We start from the raw sequence: 24,884 nt of genomic DNA, 5'->3' as shown, positions 1-24,884 counted from the left end.
ACTCGACAAACACCCACAGTCTCCGAAGCACCTGCACCTGGCAGTTTTGTCACTCAAATAAGGTATTTTCCATCCAACTCTCACCATCTCACATGCCTATTTTAGGGCCCTTCACTAAAGTATAAAATGGGATTCAACCATTTATTTATTAATTTTCTAGAACAGGGTAGGAGGGGGTGCTGAAGCATATCTCAGGCAGTTACAGGCAGCTAGACAAAGGACAACCAATCATACCTAGTGGCAATTTAGCATCCAATTAGACTGCCATAGCATGTTTTTGGGGATGTGGGAGGAAACCAGAGTCCCGGGAGAAAACCCACAAAAGCCTGGGGAGAACATGCAAACTCCCCGCATGAAGGTCTGGACCTAGCATCGAACCCTCGATCTCGGAACTGGGGGGCAGATGACCTAACCACTTTACACCGAGATGACAACACTTTGCAACAGGATTAAACAAAAAAAAAAAACTTACACATTTTCTTCTGTAGTTTTACTTGCCCACCAAACATTTTATTTTGGGGTTATAAATGGGAATTTTTTTTCTGCGCGTGAATTTTTGGTTGTAGGAAGGTCAACCAAAAAATACAAATACAAATAAAATCACATTTAAATTTGGCAAGGTTGCTTTTTCTTAGTCAGCTTTGATTTTGCTGACAGTTTAATCGGTGAGTGAAATGCTGTTTGGCAGTCCGATGTGAAACGGATCAATCCATTTCCCCCGAGGATCCTAGCTAAGAAGAGAAAGGATGGTGTCTTAAATCTCAACGGCTATTGGAAGTAGATGCATTTGACCTCACTAACCCCTGCAAGTCCCAATTTGCTCTGTATTCACATTGCCTCCTCTTCAGGTTCCTTGGGAGTGAGAAGAGGGGAATTTCAAAAAGAATGGAAGTTACCTTGCCTTTATTTTCTTTACAATGCAATGTCTTTTTGGCTGAAATAAACAAAAAACAGCAATTGATTATTTTTTTAATCAGTCATTTGAGGAATGATGTTGACCACCCAGTTACTAATAATAATAATGACATGATTTAAATTACTTTTTGTTGCTTTGCATATTTGTCTTTCCTAATTGTGGACTTGTCGTGTTGCCTGTAGGTTACAAGTTAACCAATAAGAGGCATGCAGCTTTTTATTAGAACATGCTTGTTTTATTTATAGTAAAGAACATACAAATGTACAATTAAGAATTTATAGATTAAAATAAATTTAATTCATTTACTATTAATCACACTAATACATTAATATACTAGACTAAAAACAAACTCCAGGAAAACCATTTAAGACAAAAATCCCCAAAACAAGCTCGCTCTAACTACCGGTAGGTGATTATTCCCATTAATTTGCATTGTGCTAATTCATGTGAAAAATGTATTGAATGTTTTTTTTTTTTGTCCAATTGGTTCCTCTGCCTGCTTACATCTGTTCACCTGCATTTTGTTGCCTTGTCAATTGAGAAAGCTTTTAACGGGCGGGATAGTCTCACGGCTGTTTGGGCTTTCTGCACGCTCCCTGTAGATTTGTTAACGTCTTCTCGTCTTGCAGCTTCTGCACTTAAAGTAGCCATCTACTTTGTGCCGGTTGTCTCCTTAGGTTTGTTTGGCTTGCATATTTTTGCACACGCTCCCCCTGGCTCCACTTAGCGTGACAGTTTGTGAAATGAACCAGAAACATAGCCCAAAGCGCAACATGATTCAGAAATTTGGATTCAAATTATGCAGCAAACCTTGGAATTAGCCCCCCAAAATGCTGTAATACACCACCTGTTTGTCCCACTGTAGACTCATGCATAAACTGATTTTAATCTGTACTTTTAAAACCATATTAATTGAATTTAGCCTCTTGAATAATAGTTGCATGCATAACATTGCTGTTCAAATAGATCTCAGGTGTCAAAGTCGCGGCCTGGGGACCAAATCTAGCACACCGCATCATTTTGGATAATATTATATCCAAAATGGTCCGGCCCACATGAAATCGAGTTGACGTTAATATGACCCACGAACCAACCTGAGTTTGACACCCTAGATTTAGATGGTCTATTGTTTCCTTTTAAAATGTGTAACACATTCATATTCATATCAGCACCGGAAACCTTTCTCCTCTTATGTCTTAAAGCACAGGTGTCGGCCCGGGGGCCAAATCTGGCCCGCCGCATCATTTTGTGCGGCCCGAAAAATTAAATCATGAGTGCCAACTTTCTGTTTTAGGATCAAATTTAAATGAAGAGTATAGATGTTTAGTAAATTTCCTGACTTTCCCTCTTTTAAATCAATAATTGTAATTTTTAATCATTTTTTTTCTGTGTTTTTAGTTCAAAAATCATTTTGTAAAATCTAAAAACATATAAAAGAAAAGCTAAAATAAACATAGTTTTAGATCTATAAAAAGCGGAATATCCAAGGCTTTTACTCCAGTTCTTTTTATCTATTCATAAAACGTATTTAAAAATCTAAATATTATATATATAAAATGGTCTGGCCCACATGAAATCGAGTTGACGTTAAAGTGGCCCGCCAACCAACCCGTGTCTGACACCCTTATCTTAAAGTATTAAAAAGAAATAATAATAAATCTGGTTATGTTTTGGCCTTAACTTTTTTCCATGTAAATGTTAGATGTGTCTTTATTTATACACCTGTCTGGTCCACGGGGATAATGCTATTTTGTTGTCATCCTTCCATGACCTTTACATATTTTCAGTGGCATTTTGATATGGTTGGACAGGATGGGCGGCCCTAAGGAAATGCACAGGTTGTTTGGAATTTTCCTAGATTGTGTGCATGTGTGCTTCTGTGTGTCCTAATTCAGCAGAAAAAAGCCTGGAAGGCAGAGAAACACGCTACTCTCTCATGGTTTGGCTTTACTGCGAGTGTGAGGCTATTATCAAGCCAATGCAATAGAGGTGAGAAAAGGAGCCTGTGTAATAGTTTTTTATAGGTTCACCACTGCCCTGTCTCTGCACCTGGCATTTATCTTCGCCTGGAGGTGTAGCAAATGATTTTAAATTAATAAGCAGGTGCACACTGGACTGCCGGTGTTGGGCTTGGATGCCCTAATGAGATGAACATGAATAAGCAGCGCTTCCAAAGCAATTTTTTTTCACCTCTGTATTTTAGCCTTCAGAGTTATCAGCAGATATTGAGAGAGGACAAAATATAACATGGAGTAAAGTCTGCTCGGGCTAAAATAGGTGTCATTTGTGAAGGGAAATGTAAATGGCTTCTGTTGATAACATTAATTTAGTGAAAAACTGACAAACACTGCAGGATAGTCATGTTTTTCAAGGTGATGTACATGTTTTTGGAGTCGATAATTGTACGTTTTGGTGTTGCATTTGACAGAGGCCTCGGAAATTACAAAAATTGTAATGTTTTTGGTCAAGACACCCATTTTTGCAATTACTACTTTGAAATTATTCATCTTGGCCTCATTGTTTTCTATTGGTAAAATGGCATTGTTGACAGAGAAGTGCAGACTGATTATTTCTGAATGGATTTATCCTCACTAGGGTCATGTAGGGGTACTGGAGCCTATCCCAGGTGGGGGGCACCCTAAAATGGTGGTCAGCAAATTACAGGGCACAAAGAAACAAACAACCATTCATGTTTAGACTCCTATCTAGGGCCAATTTAAAGTGTCCAATCATCCTACCATGGATGTCCTTGGAATGTGGGAGGTAACCGGAGTACCCAGGGACAACCCACACAGCCCTGGGCAGGCAGACTTCCAGACTGATCATTGTTATTTGTTTATCTTGGAAATGAAATGTATTATAACAACAAACGGCAGCATGCGTGTTCATAGCAAAGATGGCAGTGTTTTTCCATTGTGTATTTGTGTTGGCATTTGATTTTCAGTGTACCTGACTGCTGCCCACTCCCGAAATGCCACCTCATTCCAGGTGTTTGGATGTGGGCAGAGGATGTGCGGTTGAAGTAAACAGCATGTGTGCATGCATTTTTATATAACACCACCAGCCCTCCTGGATTTGAATTGGCAATTTGCCGTCTTCCCAGTAGAAAAATCTCCCGGATTCCACCTACACATACACAAGGTTGAAAGCACGTGCAAACTTCTGAACCCTAAAGACAAAAGGCAGCGCAATCATTTTTGATGGTTCAACAGAGCAGATTGTCATGCGAGCTCATTGGTTCTGATTTGGTTTATATTCATATCAAACACTGCAGTTGATGGAAACTTCAAAATTCATGCAGCTGTTATGGTTTTGGGTTTTTTATTTTTTTTGCAAATTGTCTGGCACACAGCAGGATCTCATTAGATTGTTGAGTATGTTGTTTTGTCGCAGTGATGAATTTAGAGAACTTCACCCTCACGAAATTAATAACTTTTTCAAACTTCTAATTCCTTTCTGAACTCCATCGTGGCCAAAATCCAAAAAGTTAGATTTTTTTGGATGAAGCATGTTAGTTTGAGAAATCGTACCAATTATTGAGGATTAATTAGCTTGTAATCTAAAAAAAAATGACTATTATTCTCCATTTTTTAACTCTGCTAATATTCCTACAATTGACTGCTATTCCTCGCCCAAATGTATTTAATCCTTATCCTTTGCTGGCAAGAAAATTACAGAGGTTGTTTTATTTTTTTTTTATTAGCTAGCTCTCTAGTTTAGTTACCATTCTAAATGTGTATTCAATCATTTGCATGAATGCGACACACTCAATTGACAGGATTATTTTATCTAAGCCATTCATTAGGAATCCTAATGATTTGCTCTAAGGCTCATTGTCTAAGCCCTAACCTGTGTTTTAAAGCGGTCTCGTTTCATCTGGCGCAAATAGTCCCCCTGTGGTATGTGTGATTCTGGAGCAATGCCTTATGTCAATGCTTCGTATTCAACTCCAGGCGTTACGCTCAGGCAATAAAAATAAATACAGTACACATGTGAATACACTCAGGCTGTGTGTGAGTAAATTGGGTAATCCAACCCTTGGAAAATGCTCTCGGTATAAGAACGCTTTAATATTGTGGCTATCAAATCAAAAGTGATGATTTTGTGGTAGTCCAAGTGGGCGGTTCTCAAATACAACTTGTGTCTGAAATCTCGTTCGATCGCTGCTAATGTTTTACACGTAGTGACTTTTGTGTTTTCACAGACATCTGTCCGTTCAAATTTACTCCACCGAGTGGTAAAGAAAACTTTAATTCTGTATTGGACTCACAAATGTGCAGCTTTGAGGGATAATCAGGTGACAGCTGGTCTTTGCCAGTAGGGTTCTTATGATAAATCCGCGGATTTTGGCTAAAGAAGAAAACGAAGATCTTTAACAAACATACTTGGAGAACAAAAGTAGCCGCCACCTTGTTTGATTACAATTTTCTTCTGTATCTGTATTTGCCTTGAAAATAGGGCAGGGATAGAGACCAAACTCTTGAGTATTACATGTAATTAAATATACAACTGTATTTTGTTGCAATCTATGCCTTAATTGTCATTCAAAAAAATGATGACTGAATCGAGGGTATGGCTTATATGCGCACAATTTAGACTTAGACGAAACTCCATAGCACAAGACAATGCGGTCATTAATTTCAAAATATAGAAAAGACAAACCAAAAAAAACGCAAAAGTTCTATGCCGCAGTCAACTAACATGCGAGGTAATTAAGAAAATTGTTTATAATAAATACCAATCCTGTTTTTTTACAGAGGCCAAACTCTTCCTTATTCAGAAACCAAACCTTTTGCTGCATTAAAACCTATTTGTATTTTGTCCACTTCGTAAAGTCAACAGCTAAAACCATATAGCCGGACAAAAAAAAAAAAAAACCCTTTGAGAAGTAGTTATTTCCTTTTGTAGACCCTGACATGATGATATTTCAGATGAGCTATAGCCAAGCACACCTTTGTCAGATGTGTGAAGCCTCCTTCTTTTTCATAAATCAGGTCACATTGTGCAGGGATCCATCTTCAGCCCCTCAAGTGTGTTTGTCATGTAGTGTCTCTCTGGGCCGCATCACACCAGAGTACTGGCTGCTTGAGCTGTTCCATTGCACCACCAGGCATCTCCACACCTGCATAGCGAGACAGGCATTATGCAGCATAATGCTCACATGCACATCTGTTGAGGAAGCCACCGAATGATTAATTTATTAGATACCAATTAAAACTTCAGGAACAAGAGCACTTCAATGGGAATATAAATATCAAATAAGAGTGAGCTCTACAATCTACATGACTATTTAGTCATGCAATCTGGCTTTGGCACCAAGGAGGACCTCCAAATGAAAAAGAGGAAAATTACGATACAAAAGTGAGAAATTTAGAGATTTAGTGTAGTAAAAGAAAACGTTTTTAGTCGACTCTGAATCTTATTTTGTAATCATTTGAGTTTTCTTTTTTTTTTTGTAATGCGAGATGATCGATTGGTTTTTTTGCCTTGTTTGTGCAAGATCTAATGTTAAAGCCAGATGTGTTTAGTTGGCAATGGGTTTCAGGAACCCTCGGAATTGACTGACATGTCTCCAAATGAGTCATTGTGACAGCTGAGCGAATGCACCAGAGGAGGTCATCATTTTTATTTATTTTTCCTCGCCAACCGGTGTGGCATGTGACATATATGTGACACAATCTTTAATGGTAAAACTCAAAGGAGAATTTCACTTGTGCATTTTCTCTACTGCATTCTGTAAGAAGAACCAGACTCCCACTAATAAAAAAAAAAAACCTTAAACAAGTCCCAAATACCCATATTGACCAATTTTAAAGATTTTGACTCCCAAAAATATTTCCCATAAGTACTACTGTACATTTTGATTCAACATGGATGGAGCCATTACATCATGCATGTCATTATTTTTAATTTGATTCTTTCGACCTAATTATACAGCCTTTTCAAAGTCAAACAAAGAGTGTGCAGAGGATATCTTATTAAAGTCAAAAATGTCACAACACAGCAGCGCGTCCACGAAATAAAGAGAAGCGCCATCAATGACAGGCTGTCTGCAACCTTGTGCTACAGTGTCCTTATCACATCTGGCCTATTAGCTGCAATACTTACTAAAGGTATCGTCATAAACGGAGACCCCTGACATCCATGCCCCCCCCACTGGCAGCTCACCATCACATGATCCATTTTGTCTTTGACTTTCTACTCCTGATGTTCATTTTGAAAGAACAGATGGTCCGACACACGTCTATAAAAACACACAGGATGTTTCAGGACGGACAGTTTAAGCATGGCTATCCAAGCCAAAAAGTGCATCAAAAGTCGACTTATCCAAAATGTTTCTCAGAAATACAATATACTACGTATATACATACAATGTTTGCATTGAATTGTCTATAGTGTGTGATTATAGAGTGCATGTCAACCCCGCTTCTTGCACACCTGGGCCTAGAGATACCTGGTCCAGGTTTATCTCCGCCCTTGGCCACATCATGGTTTCATCTAAGGCAGAGGTAGGGAACCTATGGCTCTTGGGCCACATGTGGCTCTTCCATGGGTGCATATGGCTCTCCACTAACCTGTGAGGTAAAATATGGAAACTGTGACACTACTTCTACCACCTCTTGAATCATAATTTGTTTTTTTTATTACTCTTCTGCGTGTCTGATTTCCCTGATATTGATTTATTAGTGATAGATTTACCAATTTGTATTTCAATTAGTACAATTAGCAACAGCATAACATTGTTGTCAAAAGAATTCAGAGACTTTTTGAACTTTAAAAGTGGTGAAATCACTAAAAAAGTCACACATTCTCATGTATTTTTACCATTCAAATCTGAGAATGCTCTCAAGAAATAACATTAGAAAATATGAATTGTTTATGGCTCTCTCTGTCAAAAACGATCCCGACCCCCTGATCTAAGGAATAATTACCAAACAAGACTTTAGTGGCTAAAGTGTAGCCTGTAAAAAATCCCAAAACAAACTGCACTGCACTTTTTTTTCTCCAAAAAAAGGGGAAAAAAAGTAGCAGCTTATTGCCTTAAAATTACAGGGATAAAATATGCATCATATAGACTTGGGTTTTATGAAGCTCAAGTGACCATAAAAAGATATTCTGATTTAGGTGTCTAATATTTACTTGACTAAAGCAACCTCACACTATTTACAAAAAAAAACAGTTCCCCCTTATTTATCTAACAGCCTCATCTGTCCTTTTTACTCCTTCCTGTTCTCAACTGAACACCAAAATGTTTCTTTGACATAAGACGATCTTTTAACCGCATCCAGCGACAAGAGAGCGGGCAGGTTGTACGTACACGGGAGAGATTTGTCACACTGTCCGACAACAAAAACCTGCACCCGGGCTGAGTTCAGGATGATTTATAAGGCTTATTTCGGAGAATGGTAAAGCGAAATTCATCACATTCGCACCTGACAGCGCTGCTCAGCAATGATAAATGACAAGCTGCCAGGGACAGACAGTGAGCCTTCCATGAAGCACCCTGTCGCCAGATCGCCTGACCCCGGGTATTGCCCCGCCACATGCCGTGGGTGGGTGGGTGCGTGGCCGGTGCCAGGCACGCTGGAGCGGTCCTCCCAATACACACCCTCCCAGCTGGGCACCCGAGAAGAGCCTAACGACTCGGGGACAGCCAGTCAAACAGATGGCGCTTGGAGCCGGGTGTAGCCAAACGGCAAACGGCGTTGTAAGTTATTAGGAGACACAAAAAATCAGTGTACATTAAAACGATGAAAAAGGTAATTGTCAGGGCAGGGCGCTGGGGGATTGGCCCATGGAATTTGCAGTTGTTAAATTGGGAGTTCCAATCCATATTTGAGACTTATTGTTGTCTATTTTGCTAATTCTCCTGGAGGTCAGTTTAAGCAAAATGATTGGCCAAAGAGATGTAAGAAAAATATTGGGATCTACGTGTTTTTTTTTGCATGTGTAGTCTGGGTAAGTCCTCAGGTGTAATACTGTATTTTTAGGCTAGTTATCTGAAGAAAAAAATATATATTTTAACAGATCCCTATTTAGCCTGTTGATTTTTTTTAACAAACAATAAATGTTTTGATTGTTTTCTTACATGACCAATTTACCCTATTTTTTATTTTACTCTCAGTACTTTATCATCTATTGTTTCTGATTTTTTTTTTTAAATGCCATCCCAAAAATGTGACTCATACTCTAGTGCAAATTAGTTTTTTATGCTATAAAAATATAGATAAGAATGAAATATAATGATAATAATCACGGTAACACTATTTATTCTTGTTTTTCTGTATGTTTTTCCTCAACAGAATTAGAAGGTTTTAATTAATGCTAAAGTTGCCAAGCCTCAAAGTAATATTCCTCTATTAAATTTCCCCTGCAAGTCATCTGTAGCAATGTTCTACCTATTTCTCACCAAACTTCTGATTAAACATCTTTGTTCCAAACTTGGGATTCAATTAAAAGCAATAGAAGGCAGCATTAAAATGTTAATTTCTCCTTGTTTTTTCCGCAATGGCTTTCAACCCCGAAGCCTTTCTCACTTCTTTGTTGTTTCTAATTGTGCGATGAACCCAGAATCTGATTTATATGTTGTCGAGCAACGTTGGAAGCACATTCTTTTGGATGTCCTGCTCCATCTTTCCATTATTAGACTTTTATGAGGACATTTGGAGGATGACAGAGCAGCACTCGTTACTGTCAACCCTGGCAGGGCCACATTCAACATTCCCATCCGTCAAGTTAGCCCATTTAATTCCCTGAATGATTCTCAAATCCTTTGGTGGCCTTTCAATGTTTTTTTGCTTGTTTGCTTTATGGCAACGGAGGTAAATTTTGACATTAAAAAATGAAAGCCCCCTCAAAATCAGCGACTCTGATGCAGATTTCACCCACACCGCCACGGAAATAAATTCTCATCGCCCTTTTGACGGCTACATAATTAATGGAGAAGAGTAGATGGTCCATTTGAACTGAGCCTCTTAATCAAATGTGGTTTCCGCTTTGTGATTTGTAAATGACTGCAAAATGATGCACCATTTAACACTGTCTGTGTCCATGACAATGGTCGTGTTTCTTTGCTCCTAAGTCTATTTTCTTACATCTCCTCCTCCTCCTCTTTTTTATTTTCTTGGCGCAATCGCTCACTCCTTCACTCGCATTTAACAGCATCCACATTAAATACTTTTACTACAGCTTCCCCTAGAGCATATTTGGAGCACAGATCTAAATGTCAGCACTACAAATGCCTCCACGTTCAACACTTTGCCGTAATAAAGCCTGAGTATTTGTTACGCTGACATTTGAGATGTGTGACATACCATTTGCAAAAGAATGTTAACAAATGACAAATCCATCAAAGCGTCATTTGCTTCTCAGATAACTGTCAGGGTGTTATCTATCGGTAAACTGGGAAAAGGTTACATCAACTTGCAACCTGCATTGTCGGGGAATAATGTCTTGCTCAATATTGTGGGTGACATGTGCGTAACCTGAAACTTTGATCCAAGTCGTTGGAAAATTTTGCATCATTTTTTGTATTTTTTTTTGTGCATTTCAAGTTGTGTGAAAATAACTCAGTCACTCAATCTTCCACCTCAGGTGTCAAGTGGCGGCCCGGGGGCCAAATTTGGCCCGCCGCATCATTTTGTGCGACCCGAGAAAGTAAATCATGAGTTCCGACTTTCTGTTTTAAGATAAAATTAAAATGAAGAGTATAGATGTATATTAAATGTCCAAATTTTCTCCCTTTTAAATCAATAATTGTCATTTTTTAATGATTTTTTTCTGTTTTTTTAGTTCAAAAATCGTTTTGTAAAATCTAATAATACATTTAAAAAAAGCTAAAATAAACATTGTTTTAGATCTATAACAAAACGGAATATTCAGGTCCTTTAATCCATTAATTAAAAAAATCTAAATATTATATCTAAAATGGTCCGGACCCCTTGAAATCAAGTTGACGTTAAAGCGCCCCGAAAACCAACTCGAGTCCGACACCCTTGTTGTAGATATTTACCAAAAGTACACGTTAATATCCCTTCCTACTTGATAAAAACAAAGCAGTAATAACAGGTCTCTAAGTCTTACCCTCGTTTATTTTCTGGGTGAATTAAGGGGGCAAATAAGAATGTTGGTACAAACCTTTTGGCCCTAGTGGAGAGTGGGGCTCTGACCTGACAACTATTCACAATGTCAACTAAGTGGACTGTCATTTTCTACACGCAGCGGAAGACTGATGGCGCCTGACAAACGCCACCAAGTAAGAGAAAATACAATTAGAAGGCTCGTTGGGCAGGGCAAGAGGATCTCATTTATTTATACGACCACCTGACGGATGACCCCTGGTGCTTCCACATCACAGCTCCCCGACTGCGGGGCGTGAATGTGTTTGGACCAGTCATATATTTGGATCTGACCTTATATTGGGACAAGTGTAAAGTGCGTCCTTTAATGGATAACTGTCTTAATCCGTAAAAAAAAGAAGTGGACATGTTGCCTGGAGGCGTTTAATTCCCACATAAGGCACTGTGATAAACAGGTCTCTAAGCGAGATGGGCTGGGGGTAAAGAAACTTTTGGGAGGGATAACAAGGCTTGTAGAAAACGCTGATTGATTAGCAATGTAGCAATCCATTTGTGTTTAGCTCTTGTTTTACTCAATCCCCCCTCGAGTCATTGCCTATGTTTACAAGGACAGCAAAGGGGAAGGAAAGAAAAGACACTATTGACGTCCAAAGTTAGATGGTATCTTAATTATTGGGTTTTTTATGATATATACCCATTTTTTATTCGCAATCCTGTTTTGGGGGTTAGTAAAACATACGTTTTGCTTTTACATAAGGAAAGATATGGCAATGTTTATTGATTTGAACTTGAGAAACGTAGATGCAGAACGGGGGGGGTGTGGTTTATAATCACTTTAATATGAATAGATTATAAGGCATTTTAAGATGGCCTTTCTTGTCTTTCTACAATGTGTTCTGAGATTCTGGGATTGATTTAATAGACTGTTAAATTTTCTTTTAGCGTTTGATTTCATGCTACATTCTGGTTGTCAGGTGACCTAATTTTTATATCATCTAAATCTTGCACCAGAAATCATTGTCATCATCAGATTAGGAAAATAATATACTCTTTAAAGGCAATTTTACGTTATTTTTTTTTAAGTGAGTTGCATCCAGTGTGGCCTCCTATAAGTTAGGTCCAGAATAAAGTGCCACATTTTAATTGTATTATCCATTTAATGTATTTTAACACATTACAGCTTCTTGTGTCAAAATTGGCAAGATTGCTACCAATACTTTTCTGTCTACAACACAGAAAATAATTCTGTTTTCTTGACTTTAACTAGATTTATCTAATACAATACCTTGTGAATTTAACCACAATTGCAAATTAGGTTTATGTGAGACTGAAAAGGCACAACCAGGCGGCCCAATTTGTGTACGTAAAATATATTAAGCTAAATAAAAATGTAGCTGTGCAATCTCAATTCGCGTGTTTTCCTATTTGCTCTTTTTTGGAATCAATTTCCTTGGTTAGAAACAGTGGAGGTGTTAGAAAAAAGCAATAGAGCAATGCCACAAACTGTGACCGTGTGTGTCAGTGGGCTACCACAGTCGGCAGGTAATCGGGTAAATTCTCTCAAGGACTTTGAGGCAGCAAAACAAGAGTCATGCTGAGACGGGAACTTGAAAGATGAGAGATATTTGCTGCAAAGAGAGGAAAGAAGATTGTTACACAACCACGTGCTAAAGCTCCTCTTGGCTTCGAGCACAAACACACACACACACACACACACACACACACACACACACACACACACACACATCCACACTGGGTCAACACCCATCCAGTAAACCGGTCTTTGTTTTGAAAATTAAGGGCAAATCCCGTTCACCCTTAGGTCGCCACCATTCAGCATCTGCTTTTCTGATTTTGAAAAGGTGTGTGAAAGGGTTGTTGCTAGGGTGGATTTTTATTTATTTTTTTTCTACAGAAATGATGTCAAAAGTAAAAAGTGGGACCTTGACCGCACAAAGGTTATTTTATTTATTTATCTATTTATTGTGTCATATTCATCATCCGTTTCCTGTTCATGTTCAAGGTCTTAATTTTGAACTGCTTGACATTCGAACTGTGATAACGTGTTTACGCTTGTTGATGTATCTATTCAATAGTCATTTCTTTGCTCTCTATTGCAGAAGCCAATACTATAAATTAAACTTGGGACTTTTACATGCTTGTCAAGGCCGAAATGAATGGGCACCAAATTTGCTTCCTTTAGATTTTGTGTGTTTTTACACTCACAGCTTGTCCTTATGACGGTTACGTGTCACTGGTGCCTGACATTGACAACTAGGAGTAAATTGGACTTTTGAAAAATACATTATTCACATTGGTGATTGTTTCCAGACAATGGTTATACATTTGTTAAAACCTATCCATCCATCCGTTTTCTCCCCATTTCAGTTATTCTAATCAGATAGTAATATTTATTTTACTGTTGGTATCGCATTGAGGAGGTCCTCATCACTCTGTAGTTTTAGTCATAAAAACACTGTTTTAAAACAAAAAAAAATCTGTCAGATTTGCTCTTAATGTCACTTTGATCACTTCAAATGTGTCCAATTAAATTGGATTAGGAATATTTCAAATGGAATTTATCTAAAAGACTGCATTCATATTCAGGGTTTGTTGATTAACTGGCATGGAGCGAGTTTAAAATTGTATAATTTGCTATTCACACTGCAACATTAGAATTGAAGAAAGATGAGTACCTTGCATAAAGTTGAGTGTTTTATATTTTGTTAACAGGTTTCTACAGCAAGCACTTCTACATGGCTCATACAAAGATCCTCAAGTATGTATTTTATGCTTTTTTTTTCTACCTAAATTCTCACTTTTGGCCCTTTTTAAGCTTTCCAAGGCCAGTGTTAGCCACTGCAAACGCAACACTATCTTTATTTTCCATTTTCCATTTTTTGGGCGGGTTTAAAATCAGTGCACTTTCCTAGTCAGGCTCGTGATGTAATGACAGTGTGAGCGCTTTCTATTATTCATATATACGCACATTAAACCGCCTCCTTTTTGGTCTGCTTAGTCGTTCTCTCCTTTGATTTGGACATCTTATTTTTTTATTCTTCTGCCTACTGATTAGATGAAGCCTTTTTTTCCCCCCAGATGGGTCATGTTCATGTATGCCTGTGTTTCTACTACAATAGTCCAAACAAAACACAGTGGACTTTGCATTTCAAACAGGTCAGGTCTGTCTTTCTGCGCGCAAGTATCTAAATGAGTATTTGCACAGTATTGATTAGCATTAAACCCACAGAACCGTCTCTCATTTGCATGCGGCCTCCCCGGTGGGAAGGAAAATGGAAGTGGGGGTGTGAAAAAGGCACGTGATGCATTAGAAGATATGAAAAGGGAGTTGCGTGGGTGCTTGCAATTAAATCAGACCAAAAAAAAAAAAAAAAAAGAATCCCCTCGACATGGCTTCTCTTAATAATCCGCCCATTATCTTGCATTTCTCCACTCACCAATGGGCTTCAGACCAACAAGCCCAGGAACGTAGTCCTCATCAACGTTGACAACCGGATAGAAGAAGAGCAGCCATGCAGAGCTGCAGTTAATGCTCGGCTGGCTATTTCACTGTAGGGTTGATACAATGGCCTTACGTGAGGGGGAAAAAAATCGTATTTCAAAAGAGTAATTGCCACCTCTATCATCTGCCATTTCTTAATTGCTCTATTGGTGCTATTGAGGAGACGGAGAAAAAGACATCGAGCCAAGACAGGAACGGAGGAGGAAAAGGCACTTGGAAGGGACTAAAACCGTCTCTGGTGTCACAGAGACGACGAGAGACGGTTTTCTTCTCCTCCACCATCTGCTGTTACCATGGGAGCAGCAGTCACATATTTTTTCACACTCACCTTCATTGCTCAAGTGAGACTGCGCTTGAAATGGCTCACTGTTTTTACATTGGGGTTTTTTTTCTTCTTTTTTTAACACAATCATAATTCATAGACATCTTCCAAGTCCTCAGGGTTGAAGCTTGCAGGTTTTGGAGTAGAAGACTAGTTTGTGAATGTTCAGCCTTCGAGGTGATATACGACGTATGTCCAAAAAAGGGGTCGATTAGTTTACTTTCAAGGCAACAAAGCGTTTGAAATTGATATTTGTTCAATTGCTTGTGTCCGAGGATAAGCAGTGGAGTTGAGAATGTTTTGGTATCGAGATACACGGGTTGTTATTTAATGTAAACGACATATGTTTAATACACACTCGCAGAATAAATGGGCGCAAAGATGAGTACGCTGTGAGGAACTATTGACATACTTCTTCTAATGAGGTTTGCTTATGCAATATCTTGTAAACCTACTCGAAGACAATAGGGAATAGGTACCGGAGTTTGTTTTTAATTACAGTACAAATGTTTAAAGGTAAATATTGAAATGGTTTCCAAAGGCTGAGAATGTGTGTAGTGCTCTACTTTCAACTATTTTCCATTTCCATTTTCCCATTTTCTTCCTCTCAATTACCTCATTTGTTTTTCTACGCCATTTCACTTTTGTACAAGTTACTTGTTCCATTGTAGTCTTTTTTTTTCTCCCACTCAGGTGCCTGTTGACAAATTTACTGCAAATTCATTTGGGGAAAATATCAGCGTTAAATGAAAACTTTTCACATTTGAGAGTGAAAATAAAGCCAGTCAAGCAGAAATGTAATTTAAATAGTTGACTTCCACGAGCCTCAGTCTAATTTAAACTTGTTCTTTCCATTTCCCGTGCCCCTGTTCCTAGCATGGTTCGCCGGGGTGCTGGAGCCTATCCAAGCAGGTGAGGGACACCCTAAATCGGTTACCAACCAATTACAGGGCACAAGATGAACACCCATTCAGGCTCACACTCATACCTAGGAGCACCTTGAAGTGATCTACTTGCCTATGCGTGTTATGGGGACTGTAATACCCGGAGAAAACCCACATAAGGTCAAAACTGATTGAAACCTGCAAACTGTGAGGCAGACGTGGTAGCTATTCTTTCACCATGCCTCCTTAATTTGACACAACTACCTTGCTATGCATATTTTGGGGACGGGAATACCCGGAGAAAAGCCACATAAGGTCAAAACTGATTTAAAGCTGCGAAATGTGAGCCGGATGTGGTTGACACTTTTTTGCCATGCCTCCTTAATTTTTGGGTCAATAACCTTGCTATGCATAAATTTTGGGGATGGGAATACCCAGAGAAAACCCACAGAAGGTCAAAACAGATTTAAAGCTGCGAAATGTGAGCCGGATGTGGTTGACACTTTTTTGCCATGCCTCCTTAATTTGGCACAATAACTTTGCTATGCATATATTTTGGGGATGGGAATACCCAGAGAAAACCCACAGAAGGTCAAAACTGATTGAAAGCTGTGACCTGTGAGGCAGCAACTTCCCCAATCATGTGCCCCCCCTTAGCTCTGCCCCTAGAAGTATTTAAATTCCACTTTACAGCCTCATAATGATCACTGACATAATATATAGTCATGTAGAAAATACCTCCGCAGCAAGGTGGAATATGTCCTGGGTGAGCCCTTTCGTTCTATGTACAGCATGGTTTTTAATTCCATGGAGGAATGAGTTACATCTGCTCTGGGCTAATGTGGTGCACGGTGACAGGCCTCTAGCGCGGGTTAGTACGGCACGTTGCTCATGGCTTGATAAGTGTGATGTCGGGGGATTTGGGGGGATTTGAATAGATGTGAGGACCGTAATCTTCCTGGCCCCCCTTCAAATGAATCTTTTATTCCTTTAAGCCACATCTGATGGGACCTCAGTGGGTACTCCATCAAAACCTCCCTCTGTCTCCTTCACTTGCTCTCGGTGAAATGTTTCATCCGAGCCCCTTTCCTCTAAACAATAACGTACATATGCGATTAACTGTCATGAGAATACATGGCTCACGTGTCTGCTTAAATCTTTTTGTCCTTTTTCTCATGATAGCTAATGGTACTTACTAGGGGTTCACATTTTATAATGGGGTATCATTTTTGTCACTAGGGGGGAAGAAAAAAAACAAGGCAGTTTTTTATTTGTCCTCACACTTTGGAATTTAGTAATCGTTGTTTATTTTAGTGAGGAATGAGGAAAGTTGGAAACACAAAGTTTTACAGGTGGTATCACAAAGTTTGATTGGTATTTGCACTGATTTGCGAAAATTCTTAATAGTGAGATATAGTTTATTACTGTTAAAGGCACATGTATAAAATGCCAAAAATAAAATTCATCACCATTGGTCCATGAATGACACCCAATATAAATCAGTGATGACAGCTAATTTTTCTTCATTAACAAACCAAATAAACACATTGACAAATACATCAACAGAGTTTTTTTTTTTCTATTAGTGCATCACTTTTGCTTCTTCACCAAAGGGTTAATTCTTTCAAGGGCAACAATGAAAATTGCTTATGATTTCTTTGTTGTGACAATAAAATGAAACATTGATTTTCTTGTCAGTTAAATACAAAATGCCAAATTAGCCCGTGACACGGTGTCTCAGACCAATTCCGGGTTTGAAAAACACAGTTTGACGTGTTTCACTTCATGTAATTTATTCATTTCAGTTCTGGAAAAGCTTTTATTTTCATTTTTAGGTCTCTTTATACTTTTCGAAAAAAAGCTTGTTGTCATCCTTGAACCCACTGGGATTCATTTCTAAGCACATTATAATATCTTTATATAGACCTGTATGCGCTATGTGTTGAATAGCAACCTTTAAAATGTTGACTATTGTGATAATGTTTAGTTTTGACTCACATTTATTTCATGATATACAGTATATTTGAGCATTTTTCCAATTTAAATGACACACAATTGCACGATATGATCTTTCTCCGAGTAGATTTATCTTTAAGTGTATTGCAGTGGATATCAATGCATAAGGCACATAACAAATGGGTTTTTAGAGACAATATTGGAAATAAAGAGCTGATTTAGAAAAAGATGTTGCCATGGTAAGCCACATTTTTAATAGGATGATCATTTCTTATGTAGACCCTTTTGTTGGCGTGTCACCACCGTACACTCTTTTCAGCTCGTCTCGTCCAACTCTCAAGGTTGCTTCATAATTGCTGATTTGTGCTGCTATTCCTTTGAGTCAGTGGTGTGTATTATTCACCCAGTTCACCCTCTCAATCTAGCCGCTCTCGCTTCGAGGATAATCTACTTGCTGTTCTCCATCAGGCATCATTTGGCTCTGCATTTTGCTATTCACATGACCAAATGATGTTAAGAGGGATTTTCCGCAGGAGTGATAAACTACTGGCCGATAATGAAAATCAGTCACTGACACAATCCCCCTCATTATAAGGGCTGTGTTGCGTTTTAAAGTCGTCAAGGCAAACAGCCAATGTGCACAAAAAGAAGATTTCTCTAACCCAATAGCGCCAAGGTGAAGAATGGATCTCGCCCGAAAAACTGAAAAACGGAATAGATGAATATGTTTCTCCGTGAGGTCATTGGCGGCGTGAAATATGACTAAGGTTGAACGTAGAAATGTATTTGCATTAGTTCAGGAGAGCAAACAGCCATGTGTCGAGGTTTGAAAATCCGAATCATTAGAGATGCGGATGCAAAAAGTGGAAGCTGGACGAGGTGTGCATTTTTTAAAGGTCCGTAAAATTTACTGTTGTTTGAAAGGTCACTGTCTGATGCCGGCAAGCAGCTGGGAGTTGTAAACGACCCTCCTTATCAAATGTTAATGCTGGCACAGCGTACGTCACACACACACACACAGAGCGGCGCTCGGAAGATGTCTTTGAGGTCCCGCAGGTTCCATGGAAACCAGTCGTTTCATTTACATGCGCAACGGCAAGCGGCTAATTGCTTTTCTTGGAACATCAAATAATGCCGTGGCTTTCGGAGGTGGACGCTTAGCAAAGATGCTAATAAGGAAACGGAAGTCCTCCGAGGATCAGATTACATTTATCGCCATTGTACACATCTTGAACAGAAAGGATTAAGACCAAGGCGGACCTGATTATTTCTTGGAATATTTAGTGATTGTTCCAATAAATTGGCAGTCGCCTTGAACTCGGTCAGCGGGATTGATGATAGAATAATTGTGGCCGGGTAGCTTGTTGCCTGAAAAGGCTGCCATTGATGTGAAACCATAAGAAAATATGAGTAAAAGCAAACAATCTGTATACCAAGAAGATTGTTGGCGGATATCAAAAATCCTCATAATAGTCTTTAAGGCTCCAATAAGCAGTTACTTTACAAAAACATCACAAAAAAGTGTACAGAAATAAATATTTTAAAATATGGAAGACTGGAGAAATACGACTAATGTTTCTTTCAACAGACAAAAGGTAATTGATTCAATCCAAGCTGTTTATTTTGATTTAATGAGGTCATATTGTAATAATAATAGGGATGATCCTACTTTGCGGTTTTTCGATTACCGCGGCCCTACATTATCCGCAATATTTGAGGGATTACTGTGATTCTATTTTTTTTTATTCAAGCAAAATACTGAGACTGATTGGATCACATTTTTTCTTGAAACATCTGCATTTTAATGCACTGATCACTCTGTGTTTTCAACATATTTGAGACTTTCCTTTCCATGCTCATTCTACCCTATTGTTAATCATTCTTTCTAAATTAAAATGAAGAAAAATTCAATGCAATCACTGTAAAAGTACTGTGCTTCAAATCAAATGAGCCACTGGCAAATTGCAACAGCTTTTTGACATTAGCATATATCCTCTAAAAAAATGTAAGCTTTTGACCCCTCTATCTTTATGGATAGTGATTAGGCAGCATATTTACACATGATTTATGATTGAAGATTCATACTTTCCCATTTTGATGCATAAAGAGCAAGAATTGCCTTCCTCTTAAACAATAAAAACATGGAGGAGAATAACTTTAAAGTTGCAACAGCTAGCGAAAACATTAAAAACAATTGTTAATGTTATTCTGTACTTTGGATGTTTGCCGTTTACAGCAGGTGTTGTTTGCCTATCAACGGGGAATTTTATCCTCAAGAAAGAAACTTCTCACCTCTTCATTAATTGGTAATGAGATAACATTTGCCGACAAATGTAGCAAAAGAAAAAGCCATTGAATCCCTACAGCAACATTTCCAAATGCGTGATGATGCCGTTTTGTTTTTAGCAAAACAAAATAATCATTTGCAAGATGCAAAAAACAAAAGCATGATAATTTGCAGTTATCAAACAGATCTTGTTTACGAAACGTGGCTACTAATTACAGGCTGTATTGGAGCTCCCACTGCGACATTTCCCAGATTATTTTCAGGGCGTATAGCCGTGTATGACAATCTATGATCGTGGATTGACAGGCTCTTAGTGAACAGAACATGTGAAAGATGTTTTTTTATGATGTCTTTGTTTCAGGCAGTTAACACGACTTGAAAGTTGGATTTACTCATGACGCGCATGGCCATGAAAGTTAATTTGCGATGTAATCTTTGCCACTTGGGGCTTGTCGCATAGAACAATTATTATTAAAACTATTTTCCTCCCAGCTGCAAGAATGATCAAATCATTTGTGATTGCCACATGCCGTTGTTTACAGGAAAATCCGGAAGAAGGAAATACAATTTCCAAATCCCTCAGATTTATCCACAACACTAATGATACCAAAAAACATAAAAAAAAATACAAGACGTGCATACAAATTCCCCTTTGTCCTTGAAATCTATTAATAGTCGTACTAAGTTCACATGAGTGTGGAGCGGACAAAACAAATATATGGCTAACGCACTGATGGCCCAGGGTTTTTGTATTTATGAGTGCTCTGGAGACAGCAAGCATACTAATCACCTTGGCGAGGCCCAAGCGCGTGTCTAGAAAGAAATGTACCGGTGTCAGTGGTAATTACATATGTACAGTGGGGAGAGCCTCAAACGCAGTTGAGATGTAAAACAAGCGGCTCTGGGCTGGAGATTTAAAAGCGCCGTCAAGAGAGCTTGCCCACTGCAGCCACCGTACGTACACACGCCCTTCCTTTCTTTACTTTCTTTCCTTGACGACGGCACCAACCTTTTCAATCTCTCTCTCTCTAAGCCAAAAGTAGAACTATGTACTAGTATAGTATAGTACTTTCTTTCACTGAACATTAGCATGACAGTTTAATGTTAAGGATATATAGTATTTTTATATCTTAAAGTATATATATATATATATATATATATATATATATATATATATATATATATATATATATATATATATATATATATATATATATATATATATATATATATATATATATATATATATATATATATATATATATATATATATATATATATATATATATATATATATATATATATATATATATATATATATATATATATATATATATATATATATATATATATATATATATATATATATATATATATATATATATATATATATATATATATATATATATATATATATATATATATATATATATATATATATATATATATATATATATATATATATATATATATATATATATATATATATATATATATATATATATATATATATATATATATATATATATATATATATATATATATATATATATATATATATATATATATATATATATATAAGACTTTTGTAAATAGGCGAATATTTTTGTACAATGATGTTCTGTTGAATTTTGATTTTATGGAAAAGTTGAAGTTGTAGATAGTGATCATGATGCAGTAGACAAGATATATAATTTAGTCATTTTTTTTGTTTTATTAAAGCTTTTTATTATGAAGGGGAAATCTTTTCAAAGGCTTTTTAATGTTGACTCATTGTCAATTTGTACTAGGTACTAGACTTATGAATATTGCCTTTTGTAATCATCATTTTTGCTCGTTTTCTTTCTAATAGCAATCTTGTCAGATTGGATATCTTATTAAATTATGTTAGTTTTATATAGAAAACCATTTATATTATGGAGGTCATTCGCAAGCACACAAATGTGCTTATTCCCGGAAAAAGAAGGGAAAGGTAGCAGTAACTATTCTCCAAAGTATACTTTGTACATAGTACGTAATTTGAAAAAAATATATACCATGTTAGATACAATATTGTACAGCAACATTTGTGAGCATTAACCTAAAAAATGCAATGATCCAGCTGTCAAAAATGACATTAAATTAATAATGCGAGAGTGTAATTGTAGCCATGAATATCAAACAAATACAATCTGTGTAAAACAAATAACAAATGATTGGTGTTCCCTTATCTTTTTAGATTTTTGTTTGCTTCCAATTCATTGGAGCAAATGAAATATTTGAATATAAGAGATGTTGCCCAAGATTTAGTAGCAGAAACATAGATTCACAAAAATGAGGACACACAAAGAATTCCATTAGAGAAGACTCATATAGATTTTCTGTCATTGTACAGATGGAGGCTGTCTTATTTGTTGTTGAGGATGTAAATGAGAGTGGGCTTTTGTGTGTGCTTAACAGGAATTCAGATCAAACAAGAAGAAAAGGAGGGACTTTGAAAGCCAAAGTAAATTTGCTGCTTCAATGTTTTTAAATTGGTGCTATTCTTGACAGCCATCGCTCCTCCTTGTTGTTATCGCCGTCTCCACTCCCTCAATTGCTTTTGTGGAGGAAAATAAAAGATCAGCAAGCACCGGCTCAGCGTGCGGCCGGTGTTAACTTAGCCGGGTGGTCGCGGGATTCTTTGAAAGGTGTCCTCCGAAGGTCACACTGGCGCCTGCCGTACTTTCTCGCCACTCCGAGTGTTTCAACTCTCACTGACTCATCGAGCCTCTGCGGAGAAGGTCCTTTGTGGTGGACGGACAGATCCTCGCCTCGCAGCACGCCGGCGTTAGAATGATTCCTCCGGTAGGGGCTATGTCAAAAAGACGGGGAAAATCGACATTACTAGACATTAGAAATGGAGGGAGAAGGCCTCCTCCGGATGTGTAAATCTGTCTTTTTTTGTTTTTTTTAGAGGGGTGTGTGAAAAGGCAAAATGCAGAATCCCTTCCTCCCTTCATCCCTCCCCTCCGTTGTGAAGCCAAGTCCAAATCGGAGCCCCCGTGAGTGATTTTTTGAACAATGCTTCAGACTGCCAGGCCTGATGGCTCAATGCTCCCTGTATGACTAGCATAGTCTCCAATGGAGGTTTGCGCTTTTATTCAGCTCAAAGTTGATACCAAAGCTGTTCAAATACCACGACCCAGTCTTCCAAAATACACAATAAAAGCGCTGTACGCATAGGGAGAAGACTAAAAGTTTCAAATGTCTTGGAAACTGAATCCTATTGTTGTATTGGAGCGACCATCATTCCCCAATTAATCTGTTTACAAATGGGTTTTTTTTGCCACCTCTGAAAAAAAGAGGGATTGTTCAAGGATTTTCGTAAAAAAAGAGACAATTTTACTGAGTACGACAAATGATAAGATGTCTGAAAGTAGGCAGCGGATATCTTTATTCACTATTGATCCGAGTCCTTTTAAAACGAGCCAAATCTAGCTCTGTGTGTTTATGTTTGTACTCATCAAGTCTTTGTTAACAGGATTTGTTTCTACTTTCAGACGTGGACTTTCAATCAAGAGCGGCATCTGTCAAGGAACAAAACAGTGTGCTGATATTAGTAGTATGCAGCTTCGGGCAGGATGGGACTACTCTACTAAATCCTGATCCGATTACAGGTATCTCTCACTTTCTCTCTAAAAAGATGACGTATAAAGAAAGCCAGCAGGTCCAACAAGTTCCCTTACAAATGTGGAATGCAGTAATCCCTCGTTTATCACGGTCAATAGGTTCTAAGAATTGCCGCAATAGCTGAATAACCACAAAGTGTTTTAAAGTGTTCATTTTATGTCATTTGGACCTTTCTTGTGCTATTATGTAATAAGTGAAAAGTAGACACTGTAACCCCAAGTGGTTGGTTAAAACAATCTCCAATTGTGACTTGCCCCAATCTTTTGTTGTGGTATTGTTCTGAAAGTTTGAATTTGTGGCGTGGCAAGGTATTACTGTATATTAATTTTTTTTTAGGAAGTCTAGTGGAATGTCCTAACCGGCACCTTTTTTTCAAAGGTTGTAGTACGAGAATCATAAACCAAGTCCACAGACTAGCGTTAAATCTGGCCTGCCTAAAATAAATGGATGTTGCACTTATAAACGGGAATTGTGCAGCAAACAAGGCATGAAATAGTCATTTATTTAAAAAGGAGTTTCAGAGTGTAGATGACAGCTGGACTGCTTCTTTCAAAAGTTCTGATACAATCCTCCCACATGTGTCTCATGAATGTTTTCATGTGAAGCAGGAAAATGAACTAGAATTCGACAATAGTGGAGAACAATGTTTTAACCTTGCAGATTCACAAAAGAAACTGGAGTGCCTAAACGTAGAATCATCTTTTCGTGTACGCTTCAAATGTCTCGTAGTTTTCACATACAAAATATGAATGCGTCCTAAAGAGAATGCAAAGATAACTCAGATTTTCCAACCTCCTCCCTTTTCTAATCAAAACCGCCCTGTGCCGTGTTTAATAATTAATTCTGTCAGCTCTTTTGTTTTCATAATAGGAGTCAGATTAATTCATTTTTGTAAGGCTCATATTTGTAATCAAAGCTGTTGAATTTGGAGATGAGTGAGAATTATCTGCTCAAATGTTGCTCTTTACTGCCATCAAGTGGGAATGAGAATAGTTAAACTGACAAGTAGATGTACCTATTTATGCTTTTTTTGTCATTGCAGAAGGGGCGGGGTCTATAATTGGGTTGGGGCAATTAATCGCAGGCCAAATGTAGACTTTTTAAACTTCTATTTACACCTATACACCCTGGTTTGTTTATAATTAGTATAACTACATATCAAAGATGACCAAAACAGGTCCAAAACAGATGACTGGATTCAAACCCAGAACCTAAAAGTCGCAAGGCACACACTGTGACCGCAATGTCAAAATTTAAGGTAATATT

The 24,884-nt window shown here is 37.8% G+C and overlaps 1 protein-coding gene across 1 annotated transcript; it reads left to right on the top strand.

Annotated features, from left to right (window-relative positions):
• Positions 1-1,857: 1,857 nt before the first annotated feature.
• Positions 1,858-24,015, top strand: LOC144207762 (uncharacterized). The gene is made up of 6 exons (XM_077733403.1): positions 1,858-1,889; positions 2,775-2,905; positions 13,729-13,774; positions 15,717-15,752; positions 22,903-22,990; positions 23,489-24,015. Exons 1-5 carry the CDS (start codon positions 1,858-1,860, stop codon positions 22,964-22,966), a joined length of 309 nt encoding a protein of 102 aa, XP_077589529.1. The 3' UTR covers positions 22,967-22,990; positions 23,489-24,015.
• Positions 24,016-24,884: the final 869 nt, after the last annotated feature.

Source organism: Stigmatopora nigra, chromosome 14 (assembly GCF_051989575.1).
Source record: "Stigmatopora nigra isolate UIUO_SnigA chromosome 14, RoL_Snig_1.1, whole genome shotgun sequence".
NCBI lineage: Eukaryota > Metazoa > Chordata > Actinopteri > Syngnathiformes > Syngnathidae > Stigmatopora > Stigmatopora nigra.
This window is presented reverse-complemented; position numbering and strand designations above follow the sequence as displayed.

Bases quoted from the DNA above. Each gene is read 5' to 3' on its own strand.
- LOC144207762 (XM_077733403.1), top strand. From the start codon at position 1,858: ATGCATAACATTGCTGTTCAAATAGATCTCAG. The intron at 13,775-15,716 runs GTATGTATTTTA...CCCTGTTCCTAG, and splicing joins GCTCATACAAAGATCCTCAA to CATGGTTCGCCGGGGTGCTG. The intron at 15,753-22,902 runs GTGAGGGACACC...TGTTTTTTTTAG, and splicing joins GCTGGAGCCTATCCAAGCAG to AGGGGTGTGTGAAAAGGCAA.